At 35.6% G+C, this 12714-nt stretch overlaps 1 protein-coding gene across 1 annotated transcript in view; it reads left to right on the top strand.

Annotated features, from left to right (window-relative positions):
- The window catches only part of LOC124358472 (proteasome subunit alpha type-1-like), a 28533-nt gene extending 17866 nt beyond the window's left edge, over positions 1 to 10667 (top strand). Inside the window, 4 exon segments of the mRNA XM_046810766.1 lie at positions 2449 to 2608; positions 6400 to 6609; positions 10450 to 10623; positions 10626 to 10667. Of these exon segments, the coding sequence (XP_046666722.1) occupies positions 2449 to 2608; positions 6400 to 6609; positions 10450 to 10623; positions 10626 to 10667 (586 nt within the window).
- Positions 10668 to 12714: the final 2047 nt, after the last annotated feature.

Genomic DNA, 12714 nt, shown 5'->3' with positions numbered 1-12714 from the left:
CTTCTTTTGACTAAGAGGAACCTAATATGTAAAAGTTGAAAATCTCTACAATCTACGTATCAAGAGTTACCGCACAGACATATAGACAGACAGAGACACGATTTAAAGAATCCTCTGTCATGCGCCTAATAACCTATCACTATATGAAATAAAAATTTGCACAACACTATCGGAATAACTGAACAATTTCAAAGATACTTCACTAATAAATGGTTAAACTTAATTTGTATTTTGATGATTATAGCTAGAAATAATAAATAACTCAGTATGATACAAATGTGAACTTTAATGATGATAAATATTGACATACAGGTTTGAATATTTTGAAACAAAATATGGAGGATACAATAATGGTAAATTTTTATTTAAATACAGTTCTTAAATTTTAGGGCAGGATGGTCGTGCAGGCTTAATGAAATAGAAATATTAGGTATTGGTTTTAATAAAGATTTTCTAATTTTGAAAAAATTTTTGTTAAATTTTAATTATTTTAATTTTGAATTATTAGCCAAATCGAATGTTCCTGGGTTTTATGTTCTTCCAATGAATCACTGTTAAACTTAAAAGGAATTTTCTCACCCAATGTCTGTCTTCTGCTTCTCTGTACTTCAGTGATAATATGAATTTAATAAAGTAACCTTTCAAATACTGCTGAATAAATGTAACCAGTTTCTTTATTTATAATGTTAATCTTGCTTCACTTCTTCTATATCCATCTCTCCTCTAAATTTTTAAACCTCTGCTCTCTTCACTCTTCAACAATCATTCCTGCACACTGTATCACTGACTTTAATTCACTTTATAACTTTGAATTTTATATGTAATAAGGTGAATTTTGATTAATTTTAATACATTTAATTTAGTATTTATTATTGTTTGTATTAAAAATTTGAGACAATTTATAATTAAATTATTCCTTAATTATTATTACTAATAAATTTCTAAATTAAATTAAATATTGAAATGAATGTGAGATGGGTGTATGAAATGAGTCATTACAACTGTTGATTTAGATAAATAAATTTTTTTGTAATAATAAATACATAAATAATAAATCTTTATTGTCACAAACATTTCACAATATAGCACAGCTATAAAACAGATGACATTGTCAAAAGCTACACTACTCGTGTGTCTTGGATGAGTAAATTCAAACAACAAAACATACAATATAATAAATAAACACACAAAATAGCAATAAAACACACAATAAAATAGGGTATTAATTAACTTATCATGGGAAAGTAATTATGTCAAATTGTAGACAATACTTACTTAAAAAATATAAAAATCAATATTAACAAACAGTTATAAAGTGCTTAAATTAAAAAAAAAAAACTTAATTTAAAAACTCACATTATAATTGTAGACAATACTTACTTAAAAATATATAAAAATCAATATTAACAAACAGTTATACAGTGCTTAAATTAAAAAAAAAACTTAATTTAAAAACTCACATTATAATGCTTTTTTAAGTAACAACTCCTTAATGTTATCTCAAAATGTGCTTGAATACATTAATTCTTTAAACCTTAAAGGTAATTTATTAAAAAGTTTTTTCCCATGTAGGATGGTGTCTTTTCCACCACTTTCAGATGATGTCTGGGATATTGATTGCTTTGTTTTATGCCTAGTATTATGATTGTGTTTTATGGTTTTCATTACAAAGGTTGTCGTAATTAGACTGCACTGTTAATCGGGTTTTGAACATTATTAGGCTCGTTACAGTTAAAATTTAATATTTATATATATTAAAGATAATATATTTCATACTTCATTACTCTGTAAACTTTTCACAAAACTTTGTTGATCAAGAAACAACTGACAATACCGAGGTATAATTTATCGTTGATCGTTGTGTGGTATGATATTGCAGAGTATATATTCAACATACAATATTCAATTGAGGATAGTTTATTTTAAGACTATTTTTAAAGACTGCAAGAAAAGCTCAAAAACGTTTGAGAATGAATCTACCCATCGATTAGTAAAAATATCTAAAACAGTATAGGACATGAATGTGGAGTATCCAAAACCTGTTACATGGCTACAAACTCTCCCTCATTGCTCAATCCCATGGTATACTGTAGATCTTCAGCGCTATTGTTGAAAAATGTCTCGAGGGCATTCGTAGAAATACACCTAAAAAAATGTATTGACTTTATTTCTAACAATGATAACTTCTAAGATACAAGTAAACATATTTTTATGGAAGGGTCACTTGCCTTTACTTCAAAAGGGCATTAATGGTAAAATAAACCCTTCTTATGATTAGATGAGCACAATGGTTCATACTTTTTGGTGTAATACAAATTCTCTTTTGAAGTTTGGTATTTTCTATTGGACTATTAATTCCAATAGTGATGTCTGCAATGTTTCTATCTCACAGAGAGGGACTTCTGTTTTTAAGGTCTAATATTGATAGCAATGTTGTACTGTTGGTAGCCGCTACATGCGTACAGAGTGTCTCAACTACAAGTACAGTCATGATGACCTGATGCCAGTCTCCCGCCTGCTGTCGATCGTTGGTAACAAGATGCAAGTCTGCACACAACGCTATGACCGACGCCCTTTCGGAGTGGGACTCCTCGTAGCCGGCTTCGACGTGAGTTCAAAGTTTTAACCTTCTCAGCTATCTGTTCCTTTAATTTACAATCCTTTTTAATAGTTTCTACAATACGATAATTTAGTCACTTGATATTCTCGTGGAAAGTCATTGAGATGCTGAAGTCTTATCTCAGTAAAAGAATTAAAACTGTAGTTTTGTTTTCTCGGCGTCCAATATTTTGGTTCTTTCTATTCTGAATATGACATTGTTAACCCTCTCTCGCTCGCAAGGCATGAATCGGCACGGCCACCACATAGCCACTGCAGCTTAAACGGCACAGATCGGCACGCACTGCTTTATCTACTAGAGCCGATAAGTGCTGCTCTCGAGTAGCAATATGTTGTACTACTACGGGTTGTTTGCTGTCAGGAGAGCATTCACTTTACGTTTACAGTAAATTTATTCCATTATTTTGCTATTTGTATTAGTTGTGCGGAAACAATGGCGGGTTGTAGTCGTACACTTCTTGACAGTGAAATCGATCTCGTTATTAGTAGTGATTGCGACGATTCAAGTGAGTGTAGTGATGTACCAGAGCCTTGTGAAATGGTTGGTGGCATTGAGAATGTAGTTCGGAGTGATCACAGTGGCAGTGACGGCGAGCCAGACAATGACCTTCACCAAGTAACTGTGCAACAAACAACCCCGCGCCACCAGCTCTCAGCTGTCCGTGTGCCCCCTCCCTGGTCTCGTACAGTCAACTTCATTGAACCAATATATAGTAAAATAATTAATATATATAATTATAGTTAATTACAATGACAGAATGTGTGTAAGTTGAGGCGCCGCGTATTTTTACCGAGCGCGACCGGCAGAGCGAATTAATTGAGGTTAGAAGCACCATGAGCGCCTGGAAACAATGCGAGCGGGAGAGGGTTAACATGAAATTTGCTGGATAAACTTAAGTGCATTACATGTAATGAAAACGTAAATTTAGAGTTTTGAAAATCATATAGCATACTGTAGTAATTATAATTCTTTATTGAGAAAGATAGTTTAATGTCTCAAACATCAAATTGCATACAAAATATTATAATTTATATTATATTATAAGAATGAGTGTTGATAGCTTAAAAAGAACAGGCTCACATTTGTCAGATTAGAACATTGTTCCTTTTCTTTCATAGTATGAAAATTACATTAAAATAACACATATAAAAATGGACATTTGGGGGCCTCAGGAATCTTGTCAAGTTCAAAGAGATTCAATTGTACTTCAGCTTAAATTTTCAATTTTTGTTGCTCCCTAAACCTGATACAATTTGTGAATGTTCCCAGCCTCACATATAGGCCTATAAGTATACTGGAGCAGAGTTCCATATATTGCTGAATAGTTCAAGTTTATTACTGTAATAAAGTATTTCAGCTCACAATGTTAAAAGAACTTACCATAGAGCAAAAGATGAGATTCCAGTTATCTATCATATTGCAGCTGTTTCAAGCATTATTTCATTATATATAGTTGAAGAAATAATATCACTATGATAATAGAAATATAATTAAACTTTTATATGGAATAACTTAACCCTTACACCGCCAAGAGCTGATTAGATCGGCTCTGCAGTTAGATCGTAAAAACCCGCTGAGAGCCGATGTGGTCGGCGTATTATTATATATATTTTTTTTTTACTATGGGTATTTAAATGAATTTTTTAATTTTATTTTGAATTTTGTCTTACTATTTAATATATTAAACTGTTATAAAGAGTAACTAGGACTACAATATATGTACTGGTGTCAAAGGACAGATTTTATTTTATAGTATATTTTGTGAAAAAATTAATAATTTCAATAAAAGTGTTGTAAACAAATTATTTTTAATTTTTTTAGACTGAAATTTTCTAGAAAGGTTGAAATTATTTTTATTTTTTTAGACTGAAATTGTCTAGAAAGGTTGTTTAGATGGTACCCTTGAATAAAATGTGTAAGCTAATAGGGTTATAAATATTTTAACAAATATATTAGGATTTTAATTTTTTTTAAATTTTGATATATAATAAGTAATTTAGTGCAGAATTTAATTGCTTCCAATACCAAAAAAACCTATGTACGAGGTCCAATCAAAAAGTATCCTACCTTTTGGTGCAACGTAAAACTGAAGTTACCTGAAAAAAGCTGGCGTTAATTTTCTTCAAAATAAGCACCCTGAGAAGCAACACAACGATTCCAGCGACGTTTCCACTTCTGGAAGCAGTCTTGAAAAATCACTTTTTCGGCATCGCCATGAGATCAGCCGTCGTTTTTTTCATAATTGCTTCTCGACTTTCAAATCTGGTGCCTTTCAATGGTTTTTTGAGGTGGGGAGCCAAAAATCGCATGGAGCCATATCTGGAGAGTACGGAGGCTGAGGAACTTGCGGAGTGCCGTGTTTCGCCAAAAAAGTTTGAATGAGCTGGCGCATTGTCGTGGTGGTGTAGCCGCCAATTTTGAGACGCCCACAAGTCAGGTCTTTTGCGGCGAATCGCATCTCGGAGACGACGTTGGACACTTAAATAGTACTGTGCATTCACAGTTTGACCCTCAGGGACATATTCATGGTGCACAACTCCACAGTGGTCGAAAAAAAAGAGTAAGCATCACTTTGACATTGCTTCGAACTTGCCTTGCTTTTTTTTGGCCGAGGATCCTGGGGAGACTGCCATTGTGATGATTGAAATTTGGTCTCAGGGTCATATCCATAGACCCAACTTTCGTCTCCAGTTATTATCGATGTCAAAAAGTCCGCATCATCCTCACAACATTGCAGCATGTCCTCGGCAACATCCAATCGCCGTTGCTTCTGCTCGTCTGTCAGCAATTTTGGCACAAATTTTGCGGCTACCCGGCGCAATCCCAAGTCATCCGTTAAAATTGCTTCAGCTGATCCAAAACTGACATCTAACTCAGTACTTACTTCCTCCACAGTCATTCGACGATTTTCACAGATCAAAACTTTTGCTTTCTCGATGATTTCCGGAGTTCGACTTGTTTTTGGTCGGCCCGAACGCGCATCACTTTCTGCCGAGGTTCGACCACTTTTGAAACGGTTATACCACTCTTTAATCTGCGTAACACTCATTGCCTCATTTTCGAATGCTAGCTGAATTTTTCGAATGGTCTCACTTTGTTTTTCTCCGAGTTTCACGCAAAATTTAATGCAATAACGTTGTTCCACTTTTTTCCGTCATCTTCACAGTTAGAGAAAACCGATACGCGCACTTGACTTATCAGTACATACTGACCCGTCTCCGGCGAACCAGTAGGGGGATCAAGATAAGACTTTGTACCTTTCCTTATCATAGTAGGAACTATTGTCGCAACAAATCTTATCTCATTATTGGCAGCAGAAGCCGCGATACACGACGAGGTCGGATACTTTTTGATTGGACCTCGTAGATATCTCAATTATTAGTGGAATAATTGATATTTTACTAAACTTTTTGCAAGTTGTCAATTTTGGCCTTGGCTGTTTTGACAACTAGCGGACGTAATGGTGGCAGTTTTTTAAATAACGCACTACAAAATGCGCGCGTCGGTTTCCGATGCGAATTGGCAAAATTACTCTGGTGGTCAAAGGGTTTAAACATATTATTAAATAATAATAGGTCTGCAGCTTAAGAGAAAGCAGGCAATTCATACACATTTGTTGTCATCGGTACAAGCCATCTATTGAACATATAATGCCACCCTCTGTGACCATGTTAAATAGTAAAATACTCGTAGATTTGTTAAGTTTTTAATCTCTTAGCACATGTAAATAGCATCAGTTTCGGGTATGGTACATGATGAGAAATATGCTGTGTTGACAGGACCAAGGACCTCACATCTACCAGACATGTCCCTCAGCAAATTTCTACGACTGTAAAGCTATGGCTATAGGATCTCGGTCCCAGAGTGCCCGTACCTACTTGGAGAAGAACCTGGACAAATTTCCCAGCTGTGATGTGGAGGAGCTGCTGAAACATGGGCTGCGCGCTCTACGAGACACCTTGCCCAACGAGATTGACCTCAACTCTAAGGTTAGAGTGATTCAGCTACAGTTACTATAGATGAGTCGCTTTGAAAGTGACCTGTTAAGTGAACAGTGCGAGGGGGAGGAGTGAGAGAGAGAGAGAGAGATATGTGGAGAGGAAGAAGAAGCGTGGACTCACTTCCCCCTCCACATTTCTTACTAATCACTCTTCAGTCGCCACTATTTACCACTCGTAGGGTATGTGTTACATAACAACTGTTTTACAAAGCCAGTAATAATAACAACAGCTGTTAACAATAAACATTCGCTTAAATACTTCTTAATTATATTAACATATATTAAAATAGACTATTCTTACCATAAATAATAATATTTGTTATTCCATAACAACGAGAATAACAAAACATAGCATGATGCTCCAAAAACACCATCGCGCTCGGTTCCCACTTGTCTTGTAAAGGAAATAGATCCAGTACTGAAAGAGGGGGTGGCAATAGGCGTGGTCAAGCTCCTGCTCCCCCCTCCCCCCTATGTGCAAGAAATCTTCACGCAGGTCGCTTCCAAAGTGGCTCATCTATAGTGCAGTTTCACAATGTTAAATGAAATGCCTTCTTACCTTATTAAGTGAAGTATATCTGTAGCCATACATTTGAGGCTCCGCTTTTAACATGGACCTTAAGTTTTTAAAAATATCAATAGAAACTCATTTCAAAAACTTAGATCATAGTGTCTCAAAGGTAAACATGTTATCACGTGCCAAACAACTGCTTCACTACAGCTGTAAGATTGGCCTCAAGTAGTGTTTATTTGAACTACTACAAATACACAGTTGTGCTCTTTAATTGCTACTACACTCTGGACTGTCAACCTGGACGTTAAAAACAGACTCTTGTTGATTTATAGTTTTTTTAATGTGTTTTTGGAGCTTTTTTACATTTCTATTTTGATTGTAGTTCATTCAATATGGCAGGAATTATTTGTAATAATGATCAGGACGTTTGATCAATTATATAAAAAAGATGCATTGGTGTGAATTAGTCATTCAGCAGTGTGACTTTTCTGAGAATGATGGCGATTGAAATGTGTGGACTCAGTTTATTAACTAAATTCAAAAACAATCAGAATAGCCAACTGTGGTATTATAAATTCAAAAACAATCAGAATAGCCAACTGTGGTATTATAATGTAGATCGGTTCACGGACAGATATCTTAAAACTTGCTTGACAGGTACTGAAAACTAGTGAGAAACTGAAAATTATGTTCTAGGTTATTTGAGAAGATAGTTTTGTTCAAGTATTTCCTAAATTATATAGAGTTTTGCAGTTTGTGACATCCAAGTAGGTTGAAGGATCAAGGCATTACAAGCCAACCCCATGTAGTGAGTTTACTTTTTTCTTGTGTATCCCCCTTGTCCTGTTTCCTGCCTTTGAAGAGAGATGATATTTATAAGCTGGTACAGAAACAATGGCCATCTACATATTGATTGGCTGGTATTTTTTGCATATTATTCTGCCATCAAAATATTGCATGGCTGGTTCTGGGAGGGTTAAGTTAGAGTTTATATTGTAGAAATAATTTAGCCTTTTAGGATCTAACTATGGATTAAAAAATATAAAAATATTTCCCAGGATATAAATAGCGGATATTTATAACCCAGTTATACTGAAGTATAAGAGGCTATAAATTAAAAAATAAAGTTTTTAGCCTTTTTTTTTTTAGCGTTTTATAACACCATAGTGACAGTACATGAAATCACAAGTTGCCAATTCTGACTACCTGTCATAGCCTTAGCCTAACCCTGAACACTTCCCCAAATCTCATGCAAACTCCCCTAGTATTTAAAAATATAATTACATTCCTTAGCTGGTTATTTTCATCCTTTTGCCAGGCTTAGTGGATACTTGCATATCATGTTGTGGCTGTAGTGTGACCACTGAGGTCTAGAAACAGATAATATTAAGAAAGAAGAACAAAGCAACTAATGATATAATATAAACTTGGAAGAAGCCATGAAACAATGAGACCACGAACAGTGGTCCGCATTCAAAGAATGAGATGGAGAATACGTTAGTGAAAGCTGGAGCTATATCGCAACTCGTAGACCCGGAGCCCTATTGTGGTTTGGCTAAGTATTATGTCAAGAACATCATCATAAATTGTGAAGGAAACAGGATTTTTCCCGACATTTGCCATCGTTCAGTGAAACAAGAAATCAGTAACACTATGTTTCGAGATCTGAAGTTGACAAACAACATGGTGGTTAGTTCTTTACCTGAAGAAGAGATCAGATTGCAGATCTCGAAACGTAGTGTTACTGATTTCTTGTTTCACTGAACGATGGCAAATTTCCGGAAAAATCCTGTTTCCTTCACAATGCTTCCATCATAAAAAATAACCTTCAAATTGAATCATAAATTAGATAGCTGAGGAGACTTCTCTTTAATGGTGGGGAGCGGGGTCTCCCAGGTGTGAAGCGAGGGACTCCAAATCGATAGACAGCAAAGCTATTCTTGGATTCGGCAGACTAGACATCAGATTGTTCTTTAGTATGATGACTGAAAATTTCCCATTTAATCATCACCTGTTTAAGATGGGTATCTCTGAGTTCCTGCTTCTGTTGCTTCTGCAGGGAGATACCTGCACAGGACATTTCTATTTCTAAAACCTGCTTAGGTGGGATTTTTTAGCTCCTAGGAATGTCTTGAGGTTTATCAAGAGGCTCAAGATGAACTGGGTTGTCTAGATTTCAGAGTTAAGTCACAGTAAGTCCTCAGGTTTATTTACTCACGGTATACACAACAAAATGTTTACAATCAGGTCACCTCATAAGGTAAAAGTGAGGTTACAACCTGTGTTCATTACACAAACAGAAATAGAATCAGCTGATTACTTAGACCATCTCATTAAATACCGTCATATCGTATTATATTGGGTCTGAAATAAATAAATAAAAGACCAACTGCGATATAGTCTACTACTGCTACTTGAAAGTGTTTCTAATTTATTCTGCTAGATCACATAAGTATTCAGGCGAGAGATTATTCATCACGAAACATTATTGTGAAAACCGTTTAGCACCATAGCATTTCCCACATGGCTATGGGATTACTGCGGATGGTATGTAGGGCGTTCCAGAATTTGTTTTAGGATTACTAGTCGAAGGGTTAAAAGTAAAGTGACTTCCACTACTAGGATTAAGAGGATCTGTTTCCCAATTGCAAAATTTTCATTATTTATTTTTTTACAGCATCTTTTACTGTGCATTATAACTATTAAAAGCTTATAATTACATTAGTTATGGACCGATTATTATAATGTAGGTATCAAAATCTCATACGTCAATGAAATATGTTGTAGTACACCAGCCATGCAGTGCTCTTGTTTCGTCCGCTAGTGGAACTACAGCTGAACGGGCAGTGCCAGTATTTCATCCAGAAAGAGTTAACTGGTTTATGAAATAAAAAATACTGAAATACACATATGTATTGACAGTAAACTAAGCATTTCTGATTCTTGCTTATATTGTAGTTTTTGTTTTTCTTGGCACACAGGACAAATTCCCAAAATGTTACAGGAGAGTTTGTCAATGTATATATATATAAAATAAATATATATATATATATATATATATATTATATATATATATATGAAAATTTGAACTAAGAGAGTGGTTTTGAGTACTGGGGACATGTTCGGTGAAGATATGCAGAAACTTTCTGTTCAGTGTTACCATGAGAACTTCCAATAGCTTGATTTTGTATAAACAAATATATCTAGAATATTAACTAAATGTAATAACCTGTATGGTTATGGTTCCCATAGCATTTATTGTTAAATAACTATTAGATTTGGCTACTTTTATATAAGTGGTGTTGATTGTTACAGAATGTAGCTATCGGACTGGTTGGGGAGAAGACTCCTCTGAGAGTATTCGACGAAGATGAGACCGGCCGGTACTTAGCTCTGATTGAGGGTGAGGAGCGTAGAGGTGCCGGTGGGGCACCCCCCAGTGACGAGCCTCCCACAACTCCACCAGGATCCCCTGATGGGGGGGGAAGATTCTCAGGACCCCCCAAGTAGCCGTGGCCATGGACACGGAGTAGAGATGGCAATTGTAAACTTCCTGCCATCTCACTGGTGGGGGGGGGGGGGGTGGGGGGGGGGGGGGGTGGGGGGGGGGGGGGGTGGGGGGGGGGGGGGGTGGGGGGGGGGGGGGGTGGGGGGGGGGGGGGGTGGGGACATTATTCTTATTAAGAGAAACAAGTTGTTCATCTTCTGCACCTCCAACTGTTGTTAGTGGGTGTTGCACACCAACGTGGTGACTCATTTCACTTAGAAATCCAAATACAGATATTTGGCCAAAGACAATTCGTTCTTGAGCATTCATGATGGTTCGATCTTGAAGAACCCATTTCCTCTACCTGTACTGGATGAGTCTGATTCCTCTCTGTAATATCTAGCATAGCCACGCACCGTAGAACCAGCAACACCACGTAACGCCTCTGTCACATAAATAAATTTAAAATGATAGAAAAAATCGTATATGTGGGGAAAAATACCAAATAGGTCTTCACACTAATAAATTTTAATAATACACAAATGTTATATAAGCTTGTATCAGCTCACACTTAGAACCCTTCGCACTGTTAAATTAGAGTTATTGATTGAATTCTTATTATTTCATAAGAACCATCATCCAAGTAAGTACTTAGTTTCTACATCCGTATATACAGATATAAAATATATTTTGTGTAAAATTTCCCATAATATTGTAATTAACCAATCGATTACATATTATAGTTGATACGCTAAATATTCTACAGTTACATGATGGGATTAGCTACTGAGTGGTAAGAAAGGTTTGATATCAGACGATGTATATAGTGTCGACTACAGTAACTCACCTAGACTCACTGAACTCCAATCAGATATAATAAAAATAAAACACACGGGAAGTAGAATTCAAGTACGTATATGTTACAATATACCTAATATGATGCCAGGGACTTACTTATTGGAGGAAGAAAACTTATTATAACTTTTTAATATTAAAGTGCGTATGTATTAAGCAGAGGTACACATTAATTGAATACTAACAAATAACCGTTATACTTTTCAAAATAGACTCTGTTATCATTTGCAAACAATGTTGTAAATAACATGACAATAATACATCGACTTAAGAGAAAAATTCCTGACAGATGATCCATATTTTTAGAATTAGTTACCATAATTAAATGGCAGTACCATTACACCAAAATTTTATATAGTTTGGTACGCATGTCAATACTTATAACAATTATAAAGCTACTATGTACCACTTGTTCATTACAGAATATACATTTGGCTTCGTTTGGTAGTCTAAATTTTTCATGTGGCCCCAGAAGAAATAGTCTAGAGAATTGAAGTCAGGAGATCTTGCTGGCCATTCCACAGCTCCCCTTCGACCTATCCACCTTCTTGGGGAAAGTATTGTCCAATATTGTCGCACATTTCCGGCCATCCATAATGTGGAAGTGCACCATCTTGTAACCAAATGTTGCCGGGTCTCCTGTCTGATTGACAAGCATTTCTAAATATTTTCAGTGTTTAAATTTCCATCAATTATGAACGTTTCAACTAACGTGGTGTTAATTATTCCTGCCAAAATATTAAATTTTTACGGATATTATATTATGTATGAGCTTCAATATACCAATGTGGATTTACATCGGACCAATACCGACACTTATGCCTATTTACAAGTACGATTGCTTATGAATGTGGCCTCATCACATATTCTGTTTAGTAGTTAGTTCCGGTTCCGTGTCTAGTTTACTCATCATATTTGCACAAAAACTCAACTTAAAGTCAAGCTCTTGTAATAATTGAACTTTAAAAGGTTTTTTTTTTTTTATTCCCGACGAGGACTTGTTTTTTTACAACATTATGCTGCAAAGCAGCTGTTCCCAAATGGGGATAAATGGGGATTTTCTACGTAATGTTGCATTACATCTAATATTTTGTCTTCATGAATTGTGGGGAGCCTATCTGAACTTGGCCAGTTTTTAACACCATGTGCCTTATTGAAGCGGTGTACTATCCTTGCCACTGCACACTTTGTAATAGGATTGATGTGGTCTGGAAACTCATCAGTGAATAGGTTTACAA

Source organism: Homalodisca vitripennis, chromosome 3, assembly GCF_021130785.1.
Source record: "Homalodisca vitripennis isolate AUS2020 chromosome 3, UT_GWSS_2.1, whole genome shotgun sequence".
In the NCBI taxonomy this organism is placed as follows: domain Eukaryota; kingdom Metazoa; phylum Arthropoda; class Insecta; order Hemiptera; family Cicadellidae; genus Homalodisca; species Homalodisca vitripennis.
Note: the sequence above shows the minus strand (reverse complement) of the source record. Positions and strands in the feature narration are given on the sequence as shown.